The sequence below is a fragment of the Rhincodon typus genome, chromosome 4 (genome assembly GCF_021869965.1).
Source record: "Rhincodon typus isolate 14 chromosome 4, sRhiTyp1.1, whole genome shotgun sequence".
Lineage (NCBI taxonomy): Eukaryota > Metazoa > Chordata > Chondrichthyes > Orectolobiformes > Rhincodontidae > Rhincodon > Rhincodon typus.
This window is the reverse complement of record NC_063335.1, coordinates 60,012,948-60,035,973: the sequence shown is the minus strand read 5'-3', so window position 1 is coordinate 60,035,973 and position 23,026 is coordinate 60,012,948. Positions and strand designations below refer to the sequence as shown.

The 23,026-nt window shown below is 42.7% G+C and overlaps 1 protein-coding gene across 1 annotated transcript in view; it reads right to left on the bottom strand.

Moving 5' to 3' along the window:
* Positions 1–23,026, bottom strand: part of oxr1a (oxidation resistance 1a) — a 245,534-nt gene that overhangs the window by 41,784 nt on the left and 180,724 nt on the right. Inside the window, exons 9-10 of the mRNA XM_048596118.1 lie at positions 13,361–13,545; positions 7,478–8,244 (exon numbers count right to left, since the gene is read on the bottom strand). Coding sequence (XP_048452075.1) covers positions 7,478–8,244; positions 13,361–13,545 — 952 coding nt within the window. The remainder of the gene's footprint in view (positions 1–7,477; positions 8,245–13,360; positions 13,546–23,026) is intronic.

Below are 23,026 nucleotides of genomic sequence, written 5' to 3'. Positions count from 1 at the left end.
CACTGCCGAGAATCCTGCCATTAACCCTGCATTCTGCATTCAAATTTGACCTTCCAAAATGAAGCACTTCACACTTTTCTGGGTTGAATTCCATCTGCCACTTCTTTACCCAGCTCTGCATCCTGTCAATGTCCCATTGCAACCTACAACAGCCCTCCACGCTGTCCACAACTCCACCAACCTTCGTGTCATCGGCAAACTTACTAATCCACCCTTCCTCTTCCTTATCCAAGTAATTTATAAAGATCACAAAGAGCAGACGTCCCAGAACAGATCCCTGTGGAACACCATCGGTCACCGAGCTCCAGGCTGAATACTTCCCATCTACTACCACCCTCTGTCTTCTATTGGACAGCCAATTCTGTATCCAGACAGCCAAATTTCCCTGAATCCCATGCCTCCTTACTTTCTGAATTAGCCTACCGGGGGGACCTTATCAAACACCTTGTTAAAATCCATATACACCACATCCACTGCTCAACCTTCATCAATGTGTTTTGTCACATCCTTGAAGAATTCAATAAGGCTTGTGAGGCATGACCTGCCCCTCACAAAGCCATGCTGACTATTTTTAATCAAACTGTTCTTTTCTAAATGATCATAAATACTATCTCTCACAATTCTCTCCACTAGTTTGCCCACCACAGAAGTAAGACTGACCGGTCTGTAAATCCCAGGATTATCCCTATTCCCCTTCTTGAACAAGGGAATGACATTTGCCACCCTCCAATCCTCTGGTACTACTCCAGTGGACAGGGAGGACACAAAGATCATTGCCACAGGGGCAGCAATCTCTTCCCTCGTTTCCCGGAGTAACCTTGGATACATCCCATCTGGCCCAGGGGACTTATTTATCCTCATGTTTTTCAAAATTTCTAGCACATCCTCCTTCCTAACATCAACTTGTTCGAGCATTTCTGCCTGTTTCATGCTGACCTCACAAACGTCAAAGGTCCCGGTCACTGGTGAATACTGAAGCAAAGTATTCATTAAGGACCTCCCCTACCTCCTCTGATTCCGCACACAAGTTCCCTCCACTATCCCTGATTGGCCCTACCCTCACTCTGGCTATCCTCTTGTTCCTCACATAAGCATATAACGCCTTGGGGTTTTCCTTGATCCTACCCGCCAAGGTTTTCTCATACCCGCTTCTAGCTCTCCTAAGTCTATTCTTCAGTTCCTTCCTGGCTACCTTGTAGACCTCTAGAGCCCTTGGTTCCTCAACCTTAAGTAAGCTTCCTTCTTCCTCTTGACTAGGTGTTTCATATGTCTTGTCATCCAAGGTTCTGTCACCTTACCATCCTTTCCTTGCCTCAGTGGAACAAACCTATCCAGTACTTGTAGCAACTGCTCCCTAAATAGCCGCCACATTTCTGTTGTGCATTTCCCCTAAAACATCTGATCCCAATTGGTGCTCTGTAGTTCCTACCTAATATCATTGTAATTCCCCCTCCCCCAATTAAATACTTTCCCATACCATCTGCTCCTATCCCTCTCCATAACTATTGTAAAGGTCAGGGAGTTGTGATCACTATCACCAAAATGCTCTCCCACCGAGAGATCTGACATCTGGCCTGATTCATTGCCAAGCACCAAATCCAATATGGCCTCCCCTTTAGTTGGCTTATGTACATATTGAGTCAGAAATCCTTGCTGTACACACCTGACAAAATCTGCTCCATCCAAATTATTTGCACAAGGAGGTTCCAGTCTATATTAACGAAGTTGAAGTCACCCATGGCAACAACCCGACTACCTCTGCACCTTTCCAAAATCTGTCTCCCAACATGTTTCTCAGTGTCTCTGTTGCTACTGGGGGGTCTATAGAAAACTCCCAATAAAGTGACTGCTCCTCTCCGGTTTCTGACTTCCATCCATACTGACTCAGTGGACAAACCCTCCTCCACAACCTCCCTTTCTGCAGCTGTGATACCATCCCTGATTAGCAACGCCACTCCCCTACCTCTTTTACCTCCCACCCTATTTCTTTTGAAACATCTCTGCCCTGGAACATTAAACAACCATTCCTGCTCTTGTGTTATCCAAGTCCCCGTAATGGCCACAACATTGTAGTTCCAAGTACTGATCCATGCTCTAAGTCTGTCACCCTTATTCCTGACACTTCTTGCACTGAAGTAGACACACCCCAACCCGATGCACTGACTGCCGCTTTGCCCTATCAACTGCTTATCCTTCCTCACAGATTCTCTGTTTGCTCTATCTGCCTGTACACTGGATACCACATCCTCTGATCTGTAGCTCCGGTTCCCATCCCCCTGCCAAACTAGTTTAAACCCTCCCGAAGTGCTTAGCAAACATCCCGCTCAGGATATTGGTGCCCCTCCAGTTCAGGTGCAACCCGTCCTTCCTGTACAGGTCCCACCTTCCCCAGAAGGTATTCTAATGATCCACAAACCTGAAGACCTCCCTCCTACACCCCAGCTCTGTAGCCACTTGTTCAGCTGCACTCGCTCCCTGTTTCTGGCCTCACTAGTCCGTGGCACCAGTAGTAATCCTGAGATTACTACTCTGCTCGTCCTGGCTTTCGGCTTCCATCCTAACTCCCTATATTCACTTTTCAGATCCTCATCCCATTTCCTAGCTATGTCATTGGTACTCTCCCTCCCCCTTAAGAATCCTGAAGACTCGATCCAAGAGATCCCTGACCCTGGCACTCTGGAAGTAACACACCATCCGGGAGTCTCACTCCGTACCACAGAATCTCCTGTCTGTTCCCCTAACCATTGAATCTCCTATCACTATCATTCTCCTATTCTCCCCCCCTCCCTTCTGAGCCACAGAGCCAGGCTCAGTGCCAGACAGCTGGCTGCTATGGCTTTCCCCTGTTAGGTTCCCCACCCAACCCTCAATAGGATCCAAAGCAGTATACTTATTATTGAGGAGAATGGCCACAGGGGGTCCCTGTACTATCTGCCTATTCCATTTTCCCCTTCAGACAGTCACCCAGCTACCTTTGTCTTGTAACTTGGGTGTGACCATCTCCCTATAACTCCTATCTACCATCCCCTCAGCCTCCCGAATGATCCGGAGTTCATCCATTAAAAAGCACCTAAAGGGTAACTTTTTCATGCAAAGGGCGGTGCGTGTATGGAATGAGTTGCCAGAGGAAGTGGTGGAGGCTGGTACAATTACAACATTTAAAAGGCACCTGGATGGGTAAATGAATAGGAAGGGTTTAGAGGGATATGGACCAAATGCTGGCAAATGGGACTAGATTAATTTTGGATATCTGGTCAGCATGGATGAATTGGGCCAAAGGGTCTGTTTCCATTGCTGTACAGCTCTATGACTCTAACTGAATATCAGCTATTTACCTTACTGCTGGCAAGCTCAAGCTCAAGGGAGTGGCATACAGGAAAGCCGAGCAATCAGGGTGAGGGGGGCACTCCTTTTGGCTTTAAAAAAAAAGCCAGAAAACTTCCATCATCTGTTCAATACATTGTAAACTTACTCCATCTCTTAATTCCATATAAAAGAAGTATATTGCCCACTACTGATAACTGCAAGAGATACCTGAAACAGTAGCCTAAACCAATATCAGATTACACTGCTTTGAGTTATCAATAGGATACAGGAGGTTGAGAGTTCAAAACTGACTCTCATTGTGTACATCAAATTGGTGCAGATTACTCTTATGAAGTTGTGATCATATGGTTAGCATTGAACTATGAAAATGTCTGCATAATTCAAATGCAGAATTTGTTCAAATGATTCTGTATTTTGTCCAAATTACTTCTTTCCACAGTCTTCCTGTGGCATATGACTTCCGGCCTGTCACTGGGAAAGGTGTTAGCAATTACACTTGGCAATGGGTTACTGTGGAGCTCTATGAAGCCTCAGATATTCCCTCTGGGTGGGCCAGAAGAACTGCAGATGCTGGAGTCAGAGATAACACAGTGTGTGGAGCTGGAGGAACACAGCAGGCCAGGCAGGAATCAGAGGAGCAGGAAAATTAACATTTCAGGTCGAGACTCTTCTTCAGAAATGAGGAGGGGGAAAGGACCTCAGAAATAAATTGAGAGAGGAGGGGTGGGGCTGGGGAAGGTAGGTGGGATGGTGATACGTAATGCAGATAGGGAGTGGTGGGAATTGGTCAGTGAGGTGGGAGAGGCGAAGGCTCGGAGACCGTTTTGTAGACCATCTGCGCGCTGTTTGTGACAAGTGACAACACCTTCCAGTTGCAAACAAGTTTAACTCCTCTCCCACTCCCTGGGTGACATGCCCATCCTGAGCCTCCTCCAGTGTCACAGTGACACCACCCAGAAACTGGACGAGCAGCACTTCATATTCCACCTCGGGAGCCTAGAGCCCAATGGCCTAAACGTGGATTTTACCAATTTCAAAATCTCCCTGGCCTCATCCCATGACCAACCCTCCCTCTCATCCCAGTCTCCTTGACCTGACACAACCTATGTGTCTTCTCTCTCACCTCATTCACCAATCCCCTCCACTCCCTACCTGCACTCACCTATCACCATCACACTTACCTTCTCCAGCCATACTCCTCCTCTCTCTATTTATTTCTGGGCTCCCTTCTCGTGCTCCTCTGATGCTGCCTGGCCTGCTGTGTTCCTCCAGGTCCACATTGTGATATTAATTAGGAATTAGAGCATACGACCCCTTGCTAGAACACAAAACATAGAACAGTACAGCACAGTACAGGCCCTTCGGCCCACGATGTTGTGCCGAACTTTTACCCTAATCCTAAAGTCTATCTAACCTCCACCCCTATCTTATACTATCATCCTAATGCCTATCTAATAGCTGCTTAAATGCCCCAATGAGGCCGACTCCACTACCCTCTCCGGCAATGCATCCCACACCCTGACCACTCTTTGAATAAAGAACCTACCTCTGACGTCTCCCTTGTATCTACCTCCACTCACTGTAAAACTATGCCCCCTCATAATAGCTACCTCCACCCGAGGAAAAAGTCTCTGGCGATCCACTCCATCTAGACCTCTAATCATTTTGTACACCTCTATCAAGTCACCTCTCATTCTTCGTCGTTCTAAAGTGAAAAGCCCTAGCTCTCTCAACCTTCCCTCCATTCCAGGCAACATCCTGGTAAATCTCCTCTACACCTTTTCCAACGTTTCTACATCTTTCCTGTAATGAGGCGACCAGAACTGGACACAATACTCCAGATGTGGCTGAACGAGGGTTTTGTGTAGCTGGAGCACAACTTCATGGCTCTTGAACTCAATCCCTCTATTAATGAAAGCTAACAAACCATACGCCTTCTTAACAACTCTATCCACCTGGGTGATAGCTTTCAGGGAACTGTGGACATGAACCCCAAGATCCCTCTGCTTCTCCACACTGCCAAGAATCTTTCTGTTAACCCTGTATTCTGCTTTCAAGTTTGTCCTTCCAAAATGAATCACCTCACACTTTTCAGGGTTAAACTCCACCTGCCGCTTCTCAGCCCAGCTCTGCATTCTATCAATGTCCCTTTGTAACCTAGAACAGCCCTCCTCACTGTCCACAACACGACCCACCTTCGTATCGTCCGCGAACTTACTAATCCACCCTTCCACTCCTTCGTCCAAATCATTTACAAAAATCACAAATCAAAGAGGACCCAGAACAGATCCTTGTGGTATACCACTTGTAACTGAGCACCATGTTGAATATTTTCTGTCCACTACCACCCTTTGTCTTCTAAGGGTCAGCCAATTCTGAATCCAATCTGCCACATTTCCCCCTATCCCATGCCTCCTTACTTTCTGCATGAGCCTACCATGGGGAACCTTATCAAACACCTTGCTTAAATCCATGTGTACCACATCCACTGCTCTACCTTCATTCACGTGTTTGGTCACCTCTTCAAAGAATTTAATAAGGTTTGTGAGGCATGGTCTAGCCCTCACAAATCCATGCTATCACAAATCAAACTGTGCCTTTCCAAGTGATCATAAATCCCATCTCTCAAAGCTCTTTCTAATAATTTGCCCACCACTGATGTAAGACTAACTGGCCTGAATTTCCTATTCCCCTTTTTGAACAAGGGAATGACGTCTGCCTCTCTCCAATCTTCCAGCTCTATACCCATGGGCAGTGAGGACGAAAAGATCATCACTAAAGGCCCTGCGATCTCCTCCCTCTCGTCCCATAGAATCCTTGGATAAATCCCATCGGGCCCAGGGGACTTATCTATCTTCAAGTTCCTCAAAATTCCTAGCACATCTTCCTTACTAACATCCACCTCCTCTAGCCTACCAGCCGGTTTCACACTGTCCTCCTCTACAACTAGGTCCCTCTCAGTTGTGCATACCGAAGAAAAGTATTCATTAATGACCTCTCCTATCTCTTTAGGCTCCGTGCACAAATTCCCTTTACAATCCTTGATCGGCCCTACTCTTTCTCTGTTCATTCTCTTATTCCTCACGTACGTGTAAAAAGCCTTGGAGTTTTCCTTGATCCTATCTGCCAAGGTTTTCTCATGCCTCCTTATAGCTCTCCTAAGCTCTTTCTTCAGCTCCTTCCTAGATAACTTGTATCCCTCTAGAGCCTTTTCCGTTCCTTGTTTCCTACACCTTACACAAGCATCCTTCTTCCTCTTAACTAGTCATTCGACCTCTCTTGAGAATCAAGGCTCCCTCACTCGACCTCATCTTCCCTGCCTGCTATGGACAAACATATCGAGCACACCCAGTATGCATTGCTTAAACAATCTCCACGTTTCAATAGTGCTCCTCCCTGAAAGCATCTGTTCCCATTTTATGTTACCCAGTTCTTGCCTAACAGAACTGTAATTACCCATCCCCCAATTATAAACATTACCCTGCTGTATGTAAAGTTGCTATGTTTTATCTGGGGCGGCATGATGGCTCAGTGGTTACCACTGTTGCCTCACAGCGCCAGGGACCTGGGTTTGATTCCACCGCCGTGCAACTGTCTGTGTGAAGTTTGCACATTCTGCCCGTGTCTGCATGGGTTTCCTCCAGGTACTGCGGTTTCCTCCCACAGTCCAAAGATGCAGGCATCTTTGCATGCATGTGATTGATCATGCTAAATTGCCCGTTGTATTCAGGGATGTGTAGATTAGGTGGGTTACAGGGGGAATGGGTCTGGGTGGGATGCTCTGAGGATCAGTTGGGACGCTCTGAGGATCAGTTGGGACTTGTTGGGCCGAAGGGCCTGGTTCCACACTGTAGGAAATCTATGATGATCCCCACTTTTTTTCCAAGGAGGATAGAAATGTACATAAAATAGCAACTCAAGGACAAAACAATTGTGTGAGGGAAGACATAAAATTGAAGTTGGTCCTTCTCATTCTGAAAATAAGATCCATGTTATATCAAGTATATACATCAAGGCTGGAGTCCTAGCAGGCCCCTAATAGTCACAGTACCACCTTCAATTTGAATCTCTAAAAATATCCACCTTTCTTCAACGACAATCTGTTTCATTGTACCAGCCCAAGCACAGAACTTTTAATTGGTCAATATACCTTCTCCAGATCTTTCTGCAGCTTGCCCAGTTTTTGGCTTGATGTCTTTGTTGGCTGCATGTTGCATTGTTTCCCTCTGTTGCAGAGCATGGCTTTTCCACAGTTTTTGGAGTCCTTCCATGTCATTTGCAGAATCTGGAACAAGCTCTTCGCCTGCTCTCCTAGACTGATCAGTATTCTCCTTCTTGCAGATCCCTGATGAGTCAGAAACAGAAGTACGCTGAGTTGCTCTGCACTTGATGCCCAATCCTTCAGCTTCAGCATCTTTGTGGTCACAACAAGTGGCTTGTTGTTCCTCCTCACCTTGATGTGCAGCATGACCATCATCATCGGGGTGATGTTTGTTTTTGGAGATTTCCATCTCCGGGTTTCCACTTCCCTTCATTTCAATCAGTTCATGACCATCATGACGCAACAGACTTTCAGCACTAACTTGCTTGGTCACTTTCACTTCCAACGGTTCTGCAGATGCAGATTGGAGGCAGCTTTCCCTTACAGACTGGTTCATGGTTTGCACAGACTTTAATGAGGGTCCAGATGACTTATCTTGTCTAAACTCATCACAGGAGGCCAGTTCTTCTCTGATTGGGGAGAGTTCAGATTCAGTGAACACATCTTCAGACAAGGAATGCTTTGTGCTACTGGGAGCTGCGCTTATGCTATCATTCCCTGGGTCTTGTTGTTTGAAGTCATCTTCAACAGCATTGTTTCTTGCTCTTTCATCTAACTGGTTTGCATCTTTGATTGATCCAGGACATTCTGGTTCTCTGGTGGAAAGGAAACAAAAAAAACCAAAAATTCAAATTCCAGTGTGACTCTAACTGAGCATATTTCTGTGCTTGCACTCCAAATACATTTTAGATGTTTCACACACTCATCCTTCTTGGAGAATTCTTTAGAAATATTACATTCTTGATCCTCTTCACAGTTCAAGCACTTTAAGTGACTCAGTTTTGAACTGCCTGTGCATGGTCCTTGCACAAGACCATTCACTTATCCATCCATTTTTCATAATTCATATTTTGTGTATTGAAACAGAAAAATAAATATACTGGGATAAATTCCATATAGATAAAACAGCTCCAAAGCAGACACGAAGGAGTTTCATGGATCTTGTCATTTAATAAATGTACTTTTCTAATCCTCCTCCTGACATGGGCAAGTTCAGAGTTATCAACTTTAGACTAATTTTACTAATTTTCCAACTAACCTACTTACTTTCTGGCTGGTCACTTAATCTAGCATCCGTCACAGACTTATCACCTCAACAAGATTTTCCTGAATTACTTCAGGAGTATCTGGTGACCATCTTCATCTAGGTTTGGGCTCTCCTATAAGTGGAAACATCTTCCCTAGTTTTGACTTCACCCAAGATTGTAAAGGCTCATCAGGCTCCTCTACAGAAAAGGGTCCCAGCCTGTTTAGTCTTCACTAACAAGTGTACAAGCACAAACTCTAGAATCATCCTTGTGTGACGTAGGGTGTGTGATTTATGTTAATACCATTTAGTTTTGAATTTTGAACTAGAGGCATGAGTTGTGTGTATGTTTGAAGGGATTTAATGATTAACTTCCATATATTTCTGCAGCATTGGTGATTTATTTTAATAATGTGAGAGTAAAAAAAGACTTGATGAATAATGGATTGTTGGTTACTTAAGGAAATTTTACTCGTGAAAGTGTCAGATATTAGGCTCCAATTTAGGACGCCAGAGGACCTTTTGATTAGCGGAAGCACCAGTAGCTTGAAAGAAAAATATTTTTTAGATTCAGTTTACATAGTTTTGCAAGATCTTGGCTGAAGCTCGATGCCTAACATACTTGTACCCGAGAAAGGGAAAAGAGAGTTTAAAAGTATTAAAAATAGGCTACCTCATTATAAGGAGTTTAGTCAAAGTAGCAGATCAAAAGTGTATTAAAACTCTGAAGCTGAGGAGGTTTCTCAGTTGTATGAACATTAGAACATAAGAAACACAAGCAAGAGTAGGCCATTCAGCCACTTAAGCTTGCCCTACCATTCAATACGATCATGGCTTACATAACCCCCAAAGCTCTGATCTTTCAAAAATCTATTGACCTCCTGTTTAAATACTTTCAGTGATAGAGCCTCCACAACTCTCAAGTGGAGAATCGCAGACATCTCAGTCTTAATCTTATTCTATAACCAGATCTCATAATTCAAAACTCTCCCCTACCCCAGAGTGAAAACATCATCTCAACATCTACCCTGTCAAATTTGCTTAGAATCTTCTATGTTTAAATAAGATTACCTTCTCATTTTTCTAAACTCTAATGGATACAAGCCTAATCTGCTTAGACATTCTTCCTAAGTCAATCCCTTTATCCCAGGAATCATGCTACTGAATCTTTTTTGAACTGTCTCCAATGCCCTTATATCGTCTCTTATATTTGGAGACCAGATTATGCACAGTACTCCAGGCACAGCCACACCGACTCCCAGTATAGTTGTAACAAGAATTCCATTCACCTTAATTACTTGCTGTAGCTAATTTTGTGTTTCAATTCTCAGGAATACTCGGATCCCTTTGTGCTGCACTTTAGGAGACCTTCTCCATTTGAATAATGCCTTTTGTTTCTTCCTACATTAAAATGTATCTGCTGAGTTTTTGCCCCTTACTCAGCCAGTGTCATTGTACAACTAAAGAATTTATCTAACTAATTGTTTATGAACAAGTGCTTTTAGAATACTGCACGCTAGCATTTTCTCAAAACAAGTTTACAAATCTGCTTTGTCTTTAAAAAGAAAAATATCTAAGTGATAATAGTGATGTTGAAAATGCATGGATAGACTGTAAAGTGAAAGTACAACGGCAATTATGTTAAGACTAATTAATGGAAAGGTCAACAAAAGCCTAATTATGATAAAGCCTAAAAAAAACTTGAGACTTCAATAGCAACACCCAACTTCTTTCAAAGTATTTCATTTGATTTGTAGTGACATTGAACTCAGCAAACATGGATCTGTGTAACTGAATTCTCATTATAAACACATCATTCAGGCAAATGGTTGGCAAATCCATTTAATTTCCAGGAGAGAAGTGCACTTAAGACTAATATTTTAGACTTAAAATAAAAGACAAATCTAAAAGGTATAAAGACAGAAAAGCTGGCTAAAGTGAACTGGGAAATTAGGTTAATGGTGGTGCAGTGGCAGACATTTAAGGAAATACTTCATAAGACTCAACAATGATCGATTTCAATAAGAGAGATTTGCAGGGAAGGATGTGCAATCCGTGAGTAACCTATGAAGATTCAAATCACATTGGCAAAAAAACGTACAATTCTGGGAAGGTTAACATTATGTCAGACAATTGGAGAGAATGTGAAAAACAGCAACGAGTAAAATAATAACAAAAATAATCAGGAAGAGCTTGGAGGACAAGAGAAAGCTAGCTAGAAATATTAAATCAAACAATAAGAATTCTTTTTAAACAGTATTTAAAAAGGAATGGAGTTAGTAACAATGGACTGGTTTTTTATAGAGTTAGTCGAGGGAATCAAGGATAGAAAATGAGGAAATGGCAGATGAATTGAACAGACATTTTGCTGCTGTCTTCATTTCAGAGGAATCAAATAACTTCCTGCACACACTTTTAAATTCACAGTGAAGGAGAAATACACAGCAATTATAATTACCAGGAACAGAGTAAGAAAATTATTAGAACTAAATCCTAGATCCTGATCGACTTCACCCAGGGTTTTAAAAGAAATGGCTGCAGCAATACATGATACACAGGTTATTATTTTCAGAATCTTGGGAATTTTAGAAAAGATTCTCAGATTGAGAAACAGCAAATGTGGCTCCTTTTTGTCAGGGAAAGACAGACATGGGAAAGCAGGAAACTATACGCCGCTTAGCCTAACATCGATCATAAGGAAAATTTAGAGTCTATTGTTATCAGTAGTAATAGAAAATCTTAATGTAATCAAGTAGTGTCAACCTGGTTTTTGAAATGAAAATCAAGTTTGACTAATTTATTAGTTTTTTGAGGAATCTGATTAACAATGTGGATAAGGGAGAACCTGTACATGCAGTGCACCTAAATTTCCAGAAGGCATTTAACTTTGTGCCACAGCAGAAGTTACTGCACAAAATAAAAAAAATTCATGATGGTATTAAGGGTAAAACGTATTAGGCAGCCAATCCTCGATCCAAACTAACTTGCTTTTCCCCCTTCACTATCATGAAATCCTTATTTTGTGTGGTAACAGCAAATTTCAGGTTGGCACGATGTAACAAGTGGAGTGTCATAGGAATCAGTGTTGGGCATTCAATTATTTACAACCCATTTAAACGGTTGCTTAATTTGCTATTGATGCAAAGATACGTTGGAAAGCAAGTTGTGGAGAAGAGGTAAAGAGGCTGCAAAAAGAGGTTAAGTGAGCAGACAGGGCGGCTCAGTGGTTAGCGCTGCTGCCTCACAGCGCCAGGGGCCCGGGTTCGATTTGACCCTCAGACGACTGTGTGGAGTTTGCACATTCTTCCGCGTCTGCGTGAGTTTCCTCCAGGTGCTCCGGTTTCCTCCAACAGTCCAAAGATGTGCAGGCCAGGTGGATTGCTAAATTGCCCCTAGTGTTCAGGGATGTGTAGGTTAGGTGGGTTATAGTGGGATAGGTCTGGGTGAGATGCTCTTAAGGTCAGTGTGGACTTGTTGGGCCGAAGGACCTGTTTCCACGCTGTAGGGATGCTATGGGTTATTAGCACAAGTTTTGGCAGATGGAGCATAACGTGGCAAAATGTGAAAATGTTCTTTTGACAGGAATTTTAAAAACAGCATGTTATTTAAATAGAGAGAGATCTTACAACTCTGATGTATGAAGGATGTCCTGGCATATGAATCACAAAAAAAAATGGAATACAGGTGCAGGAAGTGATTAGAAAGGCAAACAGAATGTTGCCATTTATTCTAAGGGGCATACAATAAAGAATAGAGATGTTTGCTACAGTTGTACAGAATCATAGAATCCCTACAATGCAGAAGGGGGTCATTCGGCCATTGAGTCAGCACAGACCCTCTGAAGAGAATCCACTCAGCACCCCCCCATCATATCCCGTAACCCAACATTTACCATGGCTAATCCATCTAAAGTAACACACTAGATGCAGCACTTCAGGGAGAATGCGGAAACCCCACAGAGTCGCTCAAGGCTGGAATCGAACCCGGGTCCCTGGTGCTGTGAGGCTGCAGTGTTAATCATTGAGCCACTGTGTCTGCAGTTCTGATCTCTTGATTTAAGAAAGGACATAACTGCATTATGAAGCAGTCTACAGAGGGGTCACTTGACTCACCCTTCAAGGTGGGTGTTAAAAACTGTTTCCCCTTTAGGGAAAGGCTAGATCTAGGGGACACTGAGAAAATGAAAAGTCTCCCATTTAAGAGAATGAATAGGAGAATTGTTTCTCTGCGAGTTAGGAGTCTGGAGAACTCTCTTCACCAGCGAGCAGCCAGGATTATTGAATATTTGTAAGGCAACAAATAGATTCTTGACTAACAAGGGAGTCAAAAGCTATTGGGTCGGTGTTTGTATCAAATCAACACTGATCTTACTAAATGGTAGCACAGGCTAGAGGGGCTTAATGGTCTACTTCTGTACCTAATTTGTTGTTCGCATGTAACAATTAATCACTTAATAATCCATTTTGATCAGAAGTGGTGCATTTGAAATAAGTAAACCTGCAGGTAGTTCAGTCAGTGATGGGGCAAAGAAAAACAGAACCTCCAGACAGCCATTTTACTTTGTTCAACAGGATATGGATAGCAGCTTAAGTTAGTTACCATTCCTGGGAATTTCATTATACCATGGTTCACAACAAAGACGTGCACAAAATAACTTTTCACGAATTATAAACACTGGAGCTTACACAGGCAAAGACTCTTTGACTTTATTGTCCAAAATGTCACTGTACATGGCTGCTGAAAGGACCTCCTCCATGGGACACATGATGCCATATTCCTCACAGCCCCACGCCTTTATTAGAGGATCATGTTTGAGAGGATCAAACATAATGTTGTTTGGTGTCACAAGAAGTACTCCACTGACAGCACCCTGCAATGGAAAAGAAATAGGCACATTTGTGATAATCCCTTACATGATACTGTCTCTTTGCCTTACTCCAGGCACTGCTTTCTGTGCACTTCTAGATCACTGAAAGGCCAAGAAGCCAGAGTTTGTACACATTCAGCAGCCAAACTCTACAATGGAATCTGAGCAGATAACGATAGCTACTACTCCAATGTATTGCCAGTCAAGCTGCTTCACTAAGGTACCATCCTTTGGGATGAGATTTGCTAAAGTCCCATCTGCCTGTCCAAAAATTGACTGTTACCATTCAAGTTGGAGGAGGGAAACTTTCTCCCAATCAATGCCACAAAAACAATACTGGTTATTCATTTCATTGTTGTTGGTGTAAAATGTTGCTAAATTTCCGGATATAGCAGCAATTATAGATTAAAACTAATTCTTCATTTGGTGAGCTATTTTGTGACATTTATTGTTCTAAGTGTATAGAACTGATATTATAATAACACTTGTACCATTGACAGAAGCCTAAAGGGGAGGCCTCTTAACTGGCGGGGAACTGTCCAATTGTGGCAACCAATAACCTCAAAAAAGAGCATAAGCTGATGTGGTTCCCAGGGATAGTTCTTGCTCTTGTGGGTGGGAAGGCCCCAGGTTGAACTCCCACTGCAGCATTATCGGCTACAAAAGAATCAAGCCAGACACCAAGAGGGGAGGGAAGGACATCAAGCTGTTAAACTACCCTGTAAAATGATATGTCATAGTGAAAATGCTAGCCTTTACAAGATGTCAAATATTGCCCAGGTATTTCCTGTGCACAAAAAGCAGGATAAATCTAACCCAGCCAAAGACTACCCCCATTGGTCTACTTTTGATCACCAGTAAAGTGATGGAAGGGGGTCATCAAGCAGTGCTTGTTGAACAATAACCTGCTCACTGATGCCCAGATTCTGTTCCACCAGGGCTGCTCAGTTATACAGTCACAGTCATACAGCTTGGAAGCAGGTGCTTCGGTCCAACCAGTCTATGCCAACCAAATCCCGAACTAAATGAGTCCCACCTGCCATATTCCTCCAAACATTTCTTATTTGTGTACGTATCCAAATGTCTTGTAACTGTACCAGTATCCACCATGTCCTCTGGAAGTTCATTACACATCACCCATTCTGTTTAAAAAAAAATTGCCTCCATGTCTTTTTAAAATCTTTCTCCTCTCACCTTAAAAAATGTCCCCTCATCTTGAAATCCCCCACCCAAGGGAAAAGACATTTGCCACTCACCTTATGCATACCCCTCATTATTTTATAAACCTCGACGAGGTCACCTCTCAACCTCCTACGCTCCAGTGAAAAAATCCCAGCCTGTCCATATAATTTAAACCCTTTATTCTTGGAAACATCCTGGTAAATCTTTTCTGAACCCTCTCTAGCTTGATAATATCCTTCTTATAACAGGGAGACCAGAACTGGACACAGTACTCTAGAAGAGGCCTCACCAACATCCTATATAATCTCGACATGACATTCCAACTCCTATACTCAAAGGTCTGAGCAATGAAGGCAAGTATGCTAGAAGTCTTCTTAACCACCCTATCTATATGTGATGCAGACTTCAAAGAATTATGTAACTGAACTCTTAAGTCTCTCTGTTCTAAGACACTACCCAAGGCCCTACTTTTAACTCTTTAAGTTTACTTGTTTTGCCAAAATGTAATACTTCACATTTATCCAAATTAAACTCGACCTGCCACTCTTCAGCTCATTGACCCAATTGATCAAGATCTCTTTATAATCTTAGATAACATTCTTCACCTTCCAACATACCATCAATCTTGGGGTCATTCGCAAACATACTTTCTATATTCTCATCTAAATCATTTATATAAATGACAAACGAAAGTGGATCCAGCACCGATGGCTGTGGAACACGGCTGGTCACAGGCCTCTCGTCCAAAAAATAACCCTCCACCATCCTGTCTCCTACCGTCAAGCCAATTTTGTATCCAATTGGTAAGTTCACCCTGAATCCCACGTGATCTAACTTTACTAATTAGTCCACCTTGCAGAACCTTGTCAAAGGCTTTACTGAAGTTCAAGTAAATAACGTCTACTGCTCTGCCCTCATCAATTTTCTTGGTTACTTCCTCAAAAAAAACTCAATCAAGTTTGTGAGACATGATTTCCCTCACACAAAACCATGCTACCTGTCCTTGATCATTCCTTGCCTTTCCAAATGCAGACAAATCTTATCTTTCAGAATCAACTTAACCACTACTGAAGCCAGACTCTCAGATCTATAGTTCCCAGTCTTCTCCTTGCATCCTTTCTTTAACAAAGGCACAGCATTAGCCACTCTCCAGTCATCCAGCACCTCACCAGTAGTTACAAATGATACAAATACTTCTGCAAGGGGCTGTGCAATTTCCTCCCTAACTTCCCACAAAAGTCATGGGATACAGCGGATCAGGTCCAGGAGATTTATCCACCTTTTTGTTTTCAAGGGCCTCCAAAATTTCCTCTTCTGTAATGAGAACTGTTTTTAAAACAGCAATGTTTTTTCTGGAGTTCTCTAGCTGGTGAAAACTGACGCAAAATATTCAATTCCAGTCCCCTGGGCCAGCATGTGTGCAGGAAGTGTCTCCAGCTACAGCTCCTGAAAGCTCGAGTTTCAGAGCTGGAGACACTGTGGAGCATCTGTAAGGCAGAGGGTTTCATGGGTAGCATGTATAGAGAGGTGGTCACACCGCAGGCTCAGACGCTGCGGGCAGGATGGGAATGGTGACCACCAGACAGAGCAACAGAGATAGGCAGGTAGTGTAGGAATTTACAGTGGCCATTCCCCTGCAAAACAGATGTACCATTCTGGACACTGTTGAGGGGAATGACCTCTCAGGGGAAAGCAGCAACAGCCAAACTTGTTGCACCACAATTGGTTCTGCAGCAGAGGGGTGGGGTAAAAAGTGTGCCAGGGCGATAGCTATAGGAGACTCAATTGTAAGGGGAATAGACAGGCGTTTATTAGGCTGCAATCGAGACTCCAGGATGGTATGTTGCCTCCCTGGTGCTAGGGTCAAGGTTGTCTCAGAGCGGGTACAGGACATTCTGGAGGGGGAGGGTGAACAGCTAGTGGTCGTGGCAAACATTGGTACAAATGACATAGGTTTAAGGAAAAAAAGGGATGAGGTCCTAAAAGCAGAATACAGGGACCTAGAAAGAAAGTGAAGAAATCAAATCACCTAAGTAGTTGATTTCAGGATTACTTCGGGTGCCATGTGCTAGTCAGGGTAGAGATGACAGGATATATTGGATGAATATGTGGCTGAAAACATGGTGTTGGAGGAGGGTTTCAGATTTCTAGCACATTCGAACCAGTTCTGAGTAAGGTGGGACCTGTACAAATTAGACGGGTTACACCTGGGCAGGACTGGGATGATGCCCTGGTGGAGTGTTTGCTAAAGCGGTTGTGGAGGGTTTAAACTAATATGCCAGAGGAATGGGAACCTATGTAAGGAATCAGAGAAGGAGGGAGCAAGGACAAAAAAAGGGTTAGAAAAGGGAATAAGAAAAGTGATAGACAGAGAAACCAAGGACAAAATTCAAACAGGGCTATTGAGAAAAGTAAGAGCAAGACAAACAATGTCAAAAAGACAAGCTTAAAGGTTTAGATAACACAGTGTGAAGCTGGAGGAACACAGCAAGCTAGGCAGCATCACAGGAGTAGGAAAGTTGACGTACAGATAGATGTAAACAAGTACGATATAATTGGGATTACGGAGACATGGCTGCAGGGTGACCAGGGTATTCAGTATTTAGGAAGGACAGGCAAAAAGGAAAAAGGTAGAGGAGTGGTATTGCTGGTTAAGGAAGAAATTAACACAATAGTGAGAAAGGATATTAGCTCTGATAATGTGGAGTATGCATGGGTAGAGTTGAGAAATGCCAAGGGGCAAAAAACATTAGTGGGTGTCATATATAGACACGCAAACTGCAGTGGTGATGTTGGGAATGGCATTAAACAGGAAATTAGAGATGCATGTGATAAGGGAATATTGATGATCATGGGTGATTTTAATCTGCATGTAGATTTGGCAAATCAAATTAGCCACAATGCCATAGAGGAGGAATTCCTGGAGTTTATACAGGATGATTTTCTTGATCAATACGTGGAGGAACCAATTAGAGAGCAGGCCATGTTAGACTGGGTACTGAGTAATGAGAAGGGAATCATTGCCAACCTAGCTGTGCAAGACCCTTTGGGGATGAGCGACCATAACACAATAGAATTTTTTTAATCAAGATGGAGAGTGAGGTAATTGATTTGGAGACTAGGGTGCTGCATCGTAATAAAGGAAACTATCAAGATATGAGGCTTCAGTTGGCCTTGATAGATTGAGGAGAGTTACTTAAAGGGATGACAGTGGATAGGCAATGGAAAACATTCAAGGAACACACGGGGAACTGCAACAACCGTTTATTCCTGTCTGGCACAAAAGCAAAATTGGTAAGGGGGCCAATCCATGGCTAACACAGGAAATTAGGGATAGTATCTGATGCAAGGAAGAAGCACACAAATTGGCCAAGAAAAATAATATGTCTGAGGATTGGGAGCAGTTTAGAATGTAGCAAAGAAGGACCAAGGGATTGATTAAGAAGGGGAAAATACAGAACGAAAGTAAGCTTGCAGGGAACGTAAAGACTGACACTGAAGAGATTCTAATAGAGACGTGAAGACAAAGAGATTGGTGAAGACAAATGTAGGTCCTCTACAGACAGAAATGGAGGAATATATAGTGGGAACAAAGGAATAGCTGAGCAACTGAATACATACTTTGGTTCTGTCTTCACGAAAGAGGACACAGGTCAGATACCAGAAATGTTGGAGAATGTAAGATTTAGTGAGAGGGAAGAATTGAGAGATCAATATCAGTACAGAAATGATGCTGGGCATTTAATGGAATTGAAGGCGCATAAATCCCCAGGGCTTCATAATCTACATCCCAGAATACTTAAGGAAGTAGCTCTAGAAATACTGGATGCATTGGTGGGACCCCAGCTATTCACAATATGTATTAATGATTTGGATGAGGGAACAAAATGTAACCTCAAAATTTGATGATGATACCAAGTTGGATGGGAGGGTGAACTGTGACAAGGGTGCAGAGATCCTTCAGCATCACTTGGACAGGTTGGGTGAATGGGCAAATCAATGGCAGATGCAGTATAACTTCGACAAATGTGAGGTTTTCCACTTTGGAAGCAAAACCAATAAGGCAGATTACCATGTCAATGGCTGTAAATTGGGAGAGGGGAGTGTGCAGCAGGACCTGAGTGTCCTTGTGCACCAATTGCTGAAGGTAAGCATGCAGGTGCAGCAGGCTGTAAAGGCGGCAAATTGTATGTTGGCCTTCATCGCGAGAGGGTTCAAGTACAGGAGCAGGGATGTGTAGCTGCAGTTATACAGGACCTTGATGAGGCCACACCTGGAATATTGTGGGCAGATTTAGTCTCCTTTTCTGAGGAAGGATGCAGTTGCAGCGAAGGTTTACTAGGCTGATTCTGGGGATGGCAGAGCTAAAGTACGAGGAGAAATTAGGTTATGATTGTTTTTGCTGGAGTTCATAAAATAAGTGGGGAATCTCAGAGACTTATAAAATTCTAACAGGATTAAACAGGGTAGATGCAGGGGTGATGCTCCTATACTGACTTTCTCTACAGCCCTGATTGCTGTTGCAAAAGATACAATAACAATCAGGAAAAGCTTTGTTTTGAAAAAAAATAGCAGTGACGTCCATGCAATTACAACTTCAGAATTTTAATAATAATTTTAATAATAGATATTGTTTACTTGGACTTCAGTAAAACTTTTGATAAGGTCCACATGGTTGACTAATTGGTAACATTAGATCACATGGGATTCAGGGTGAGCTTGTCAATTGGATCAAATTGCCTTAACGGCAGGAGACAAGGTGTGATCGTGGAGGGTTGTTTTTTGGACAGGAGGCTTGTGACCAACAGTGATCCACAGGGACCAGTGCTGGGTCCACTTTTGTTTGTCATTCATATAAATGATTTAGATGAGAATATAGAAAGCACGGTTAGTAATTTTGTGCATGACACCAAGATTGGTGGTATAGTGGACAGTGAAGCTGGTTACTTAAGATTTCAAAGAGATCTTGATTTAAAAAAGACAAAGCAATTTTTTTTAACAGAGGGTATACGCATGTGGAATATACTTCCTCAGGAAGTGGTGGTTGTGGGTACAATTACAATGTTTAAAAGACATTTGGATAGATATATAAATAGGAAAGGTTTGGAGGATATGGGCCAGGAGCAGGCAGGTGGGACTAGCTTTAGTTTGAGATAATGTTCTGTCTGGACTGGTTAGACTGAAGGATCTGTTTCTGTGCTGTACGACTCTATGACTATAATTGGGACAATGGGATGAAGAGTGCCAGATAGAGTTTAATTTGGATAAATGAGGTAAAACATTTTGGTAAAACAAACAAAGACAAGACTTATACAATTAAAAGTATGGCCTTGGGTACTGTTGTAGAATAGAGAAACTTACAGCTTCAGGTACATAATTCTTTGAAGTTTGCGTCACATACAGGTAGGGTGGTTAAGACGGAGTTGAGCACACTTGCCTTCATTGCTTGGACCTTTAAGTATAGGAGTTGAGACGTCATGTTGAGGTTATAAAGGATGTTGGTGAGGCCTCTTCTGGAGAAGTGTGTCCAGTTCCACTCTCCCTGATGTAGGAAGGATATTATTAAACTGGAGAGGGTTGAGAAGAGATTTACCAGGATGTTGCCAGGAATGGAGGGTTGGGTAATAAGGACAGGCTGGGATTTTTTTTCACTGGAGCATAGGGGGTTGAGAGGTGACCTTAAAGAGGTTTATAAAATAATGAGGGTTATAGATAAGGTGCATGTCAGGTGTCTTTTTCCCCAGGATGGGGGATTTCACGATAAGAGGGCATATTTTTAAGTTGACAGGAGAAAGATTTTAAAAAGATATGGGGCAATATATATATTTTTTGTTTTTTACAGAGAGTGTGTGGAATGAATTTCCAGAAGTGGTGGTGAATGTGGGTACAGTTTTATGTATCTAAAAAAAGACATTTAGATACATACATGAATAAGAAATGTTTAGAGGCAGGTGAATTTGGTTTGGGATTTGGTTGACATGGACTAGTTAGACTGAAGGGTCTGTTTCTGTGCTGTATGACTCTATGACTCTGATTGTTCCAATCCATGAACAGTTATAAAGATAAAGGGTTACACATAAAAAGAAGCTTAATAGCCTATTCCAGACAAACTGTTACACAGGGATTGAAAACAATTAGCCATGCCTGGGAAAAGAGGGAGTTGAAGCTAGATGAACAAAACTGTTTCGACACCTGTTGGATTGGTTAAGTGCCTCACGCCACAAAGATAAATAATTGCCCTAACGAAGAATTTAAGAAGTTAATTACAACATAGGAAAGCTGTGTCTTCAAAGAGACCGTCAATGCCAAACGTAACAAGGAACAAGGAAGATACTTCTGATAAGAAGGCAAGCTGTAGATTTGGAATAATTTGAAAGAAAGGGTCTAAAGAATCATCAATAACATCACATCATAGACATTATGGATGAAAATCTGTATAAGAATCCAACACCAGAACAATTCAGCAGCAGAACTTTGAAGAATAACACTGTAAAGGATCGAACCCTGGACACTTCCAGAAACAGACACTGTTGGTTGGACTCGTATCTAAACTCTTCCATTAAATCCAGTAATAGCCAAGTTGAGTTGTGAGGCTTAACGTGCTCACTTGAAGGGTTTTAATTTTGGTTGCTACATGCAAAAAAGTTTAAATCATTGTTTCAGTATTTAATAGTCTGTGAGATTTCTTAATAAGTAGCTGAATTAAAGATAACTTGTGGTTATTTACCCACGACAATGTATATTTTAAAGAATTCTGTTTTTTAAAATGGAAAAAGGAGGTTCCAAAATGGCTCCAAGAATAATGACTGCTTGTTGATTCATTGTCAGCCAGAAAACAAATAGGCATGTTATGTTAGCAAACAAAGGGACTTGTTTAAAAATTGATTAGACATAGATAGAACATTACAGCGCAGTACAGGCCCTTCGGCCCTCGATGTTGCGCCGACCTGTGAAACCAATCTGGAGCCCATCTAACCTACACTATTCCATTATCATCCATATGTTTATCCAATGACCATTTAAATGCCCTTAAAGTTGGCGAGTCTACTACTTTTGCATTCCACGCCCTTACTACTCTCTGAGTAAAGAATCTACCTCTGACATCTGTCCTTTATCTATCACCCTTCAATTTAAAGCTATGTCCCCTCGTGCTAGCCATCACCATCCGAGGAAAAAGGCTCCCACTGTCCACCCTATCTAATCCTCTGATCATCTTGTATGTCTCTATCAAGTCACCTCTTAACCTTCTCTCTAACGAAAACAGCCTCAAGTCCCTCAGCCTTTCCTCATAAGACCTTCCCTCCATACCAGGCAACATCCTGGTAAATCTCCTCTGCACCCTTTCCAATGCTTCCACATCCTTCCTATAATGCGGCGACCAGAACTGTACGCAATACTCCAAGTGCGGCCGCACCAGAGTTTTGTACAGCTGCAACATGACCTCATGGCTCCGAAACTCAATCCCTCTACCAATAAAACTTAACACACCATACGCCTTCTTAACAACCCCATCAACCTGGGTGGCAACTTTCAATGATCTATGCACATGGACACCGAGATCTCTCTGCTCATCCACACTACCAAGAATCTTACCATTAGCCCAGTACTCTGTATTCCTGTTGCTCCTTCCAAAGTGAATCACCTCACACTTTTACGCATTAAACTCCATTTGCCACCTCTCAGCCCAGCTCTGCAGCTTATCTATGTCCCTCTGTAACCTGTAACATCCTTCCGCACTATCCACAACTCCAGCGACTTTGGTGTCATCCGCAAATTTACTAACCCATCCTTCTACGCCCTCATCCAGGTCATTTATAAAAATGACAAACAGCAATGGCCCCAAAACAGATCCTTGAGGTACACCACTGGTAACTGAACTCCAGGATGAACATTTCCCATCAACCACCACCCTCTGTCTTCTTACAGCTAGCCAACTTCTGATCCAAACCGCTAAATCACCCTCAATCCCATGCCTCCGTATTTTCTGCAACAGCCTACCGTGGGGAACCTTATCAAACGCTTTACTGAAATCCATATACACCACATCAACCGCTTTACCCTCATCCACCTGTTTGGTCACCTTCTCAAAGAACTCAATAAGGTGGGTGCTCCGAGGGTCGGTGTGGACTTGTTGGGCCAAAGGGCCTGTTTCCACACTGTAGGAATTCTATGATGATGATGAACTGAAGCCAAAAGATACTGTATGCCTTATTTACTGCTGTCTCCACCTGTCCTGCTGCTTTCAATGTGGGCACATAGACACGCAAATCCTTCTGCTCCTGCATTGCCTTTAGAATTGTAA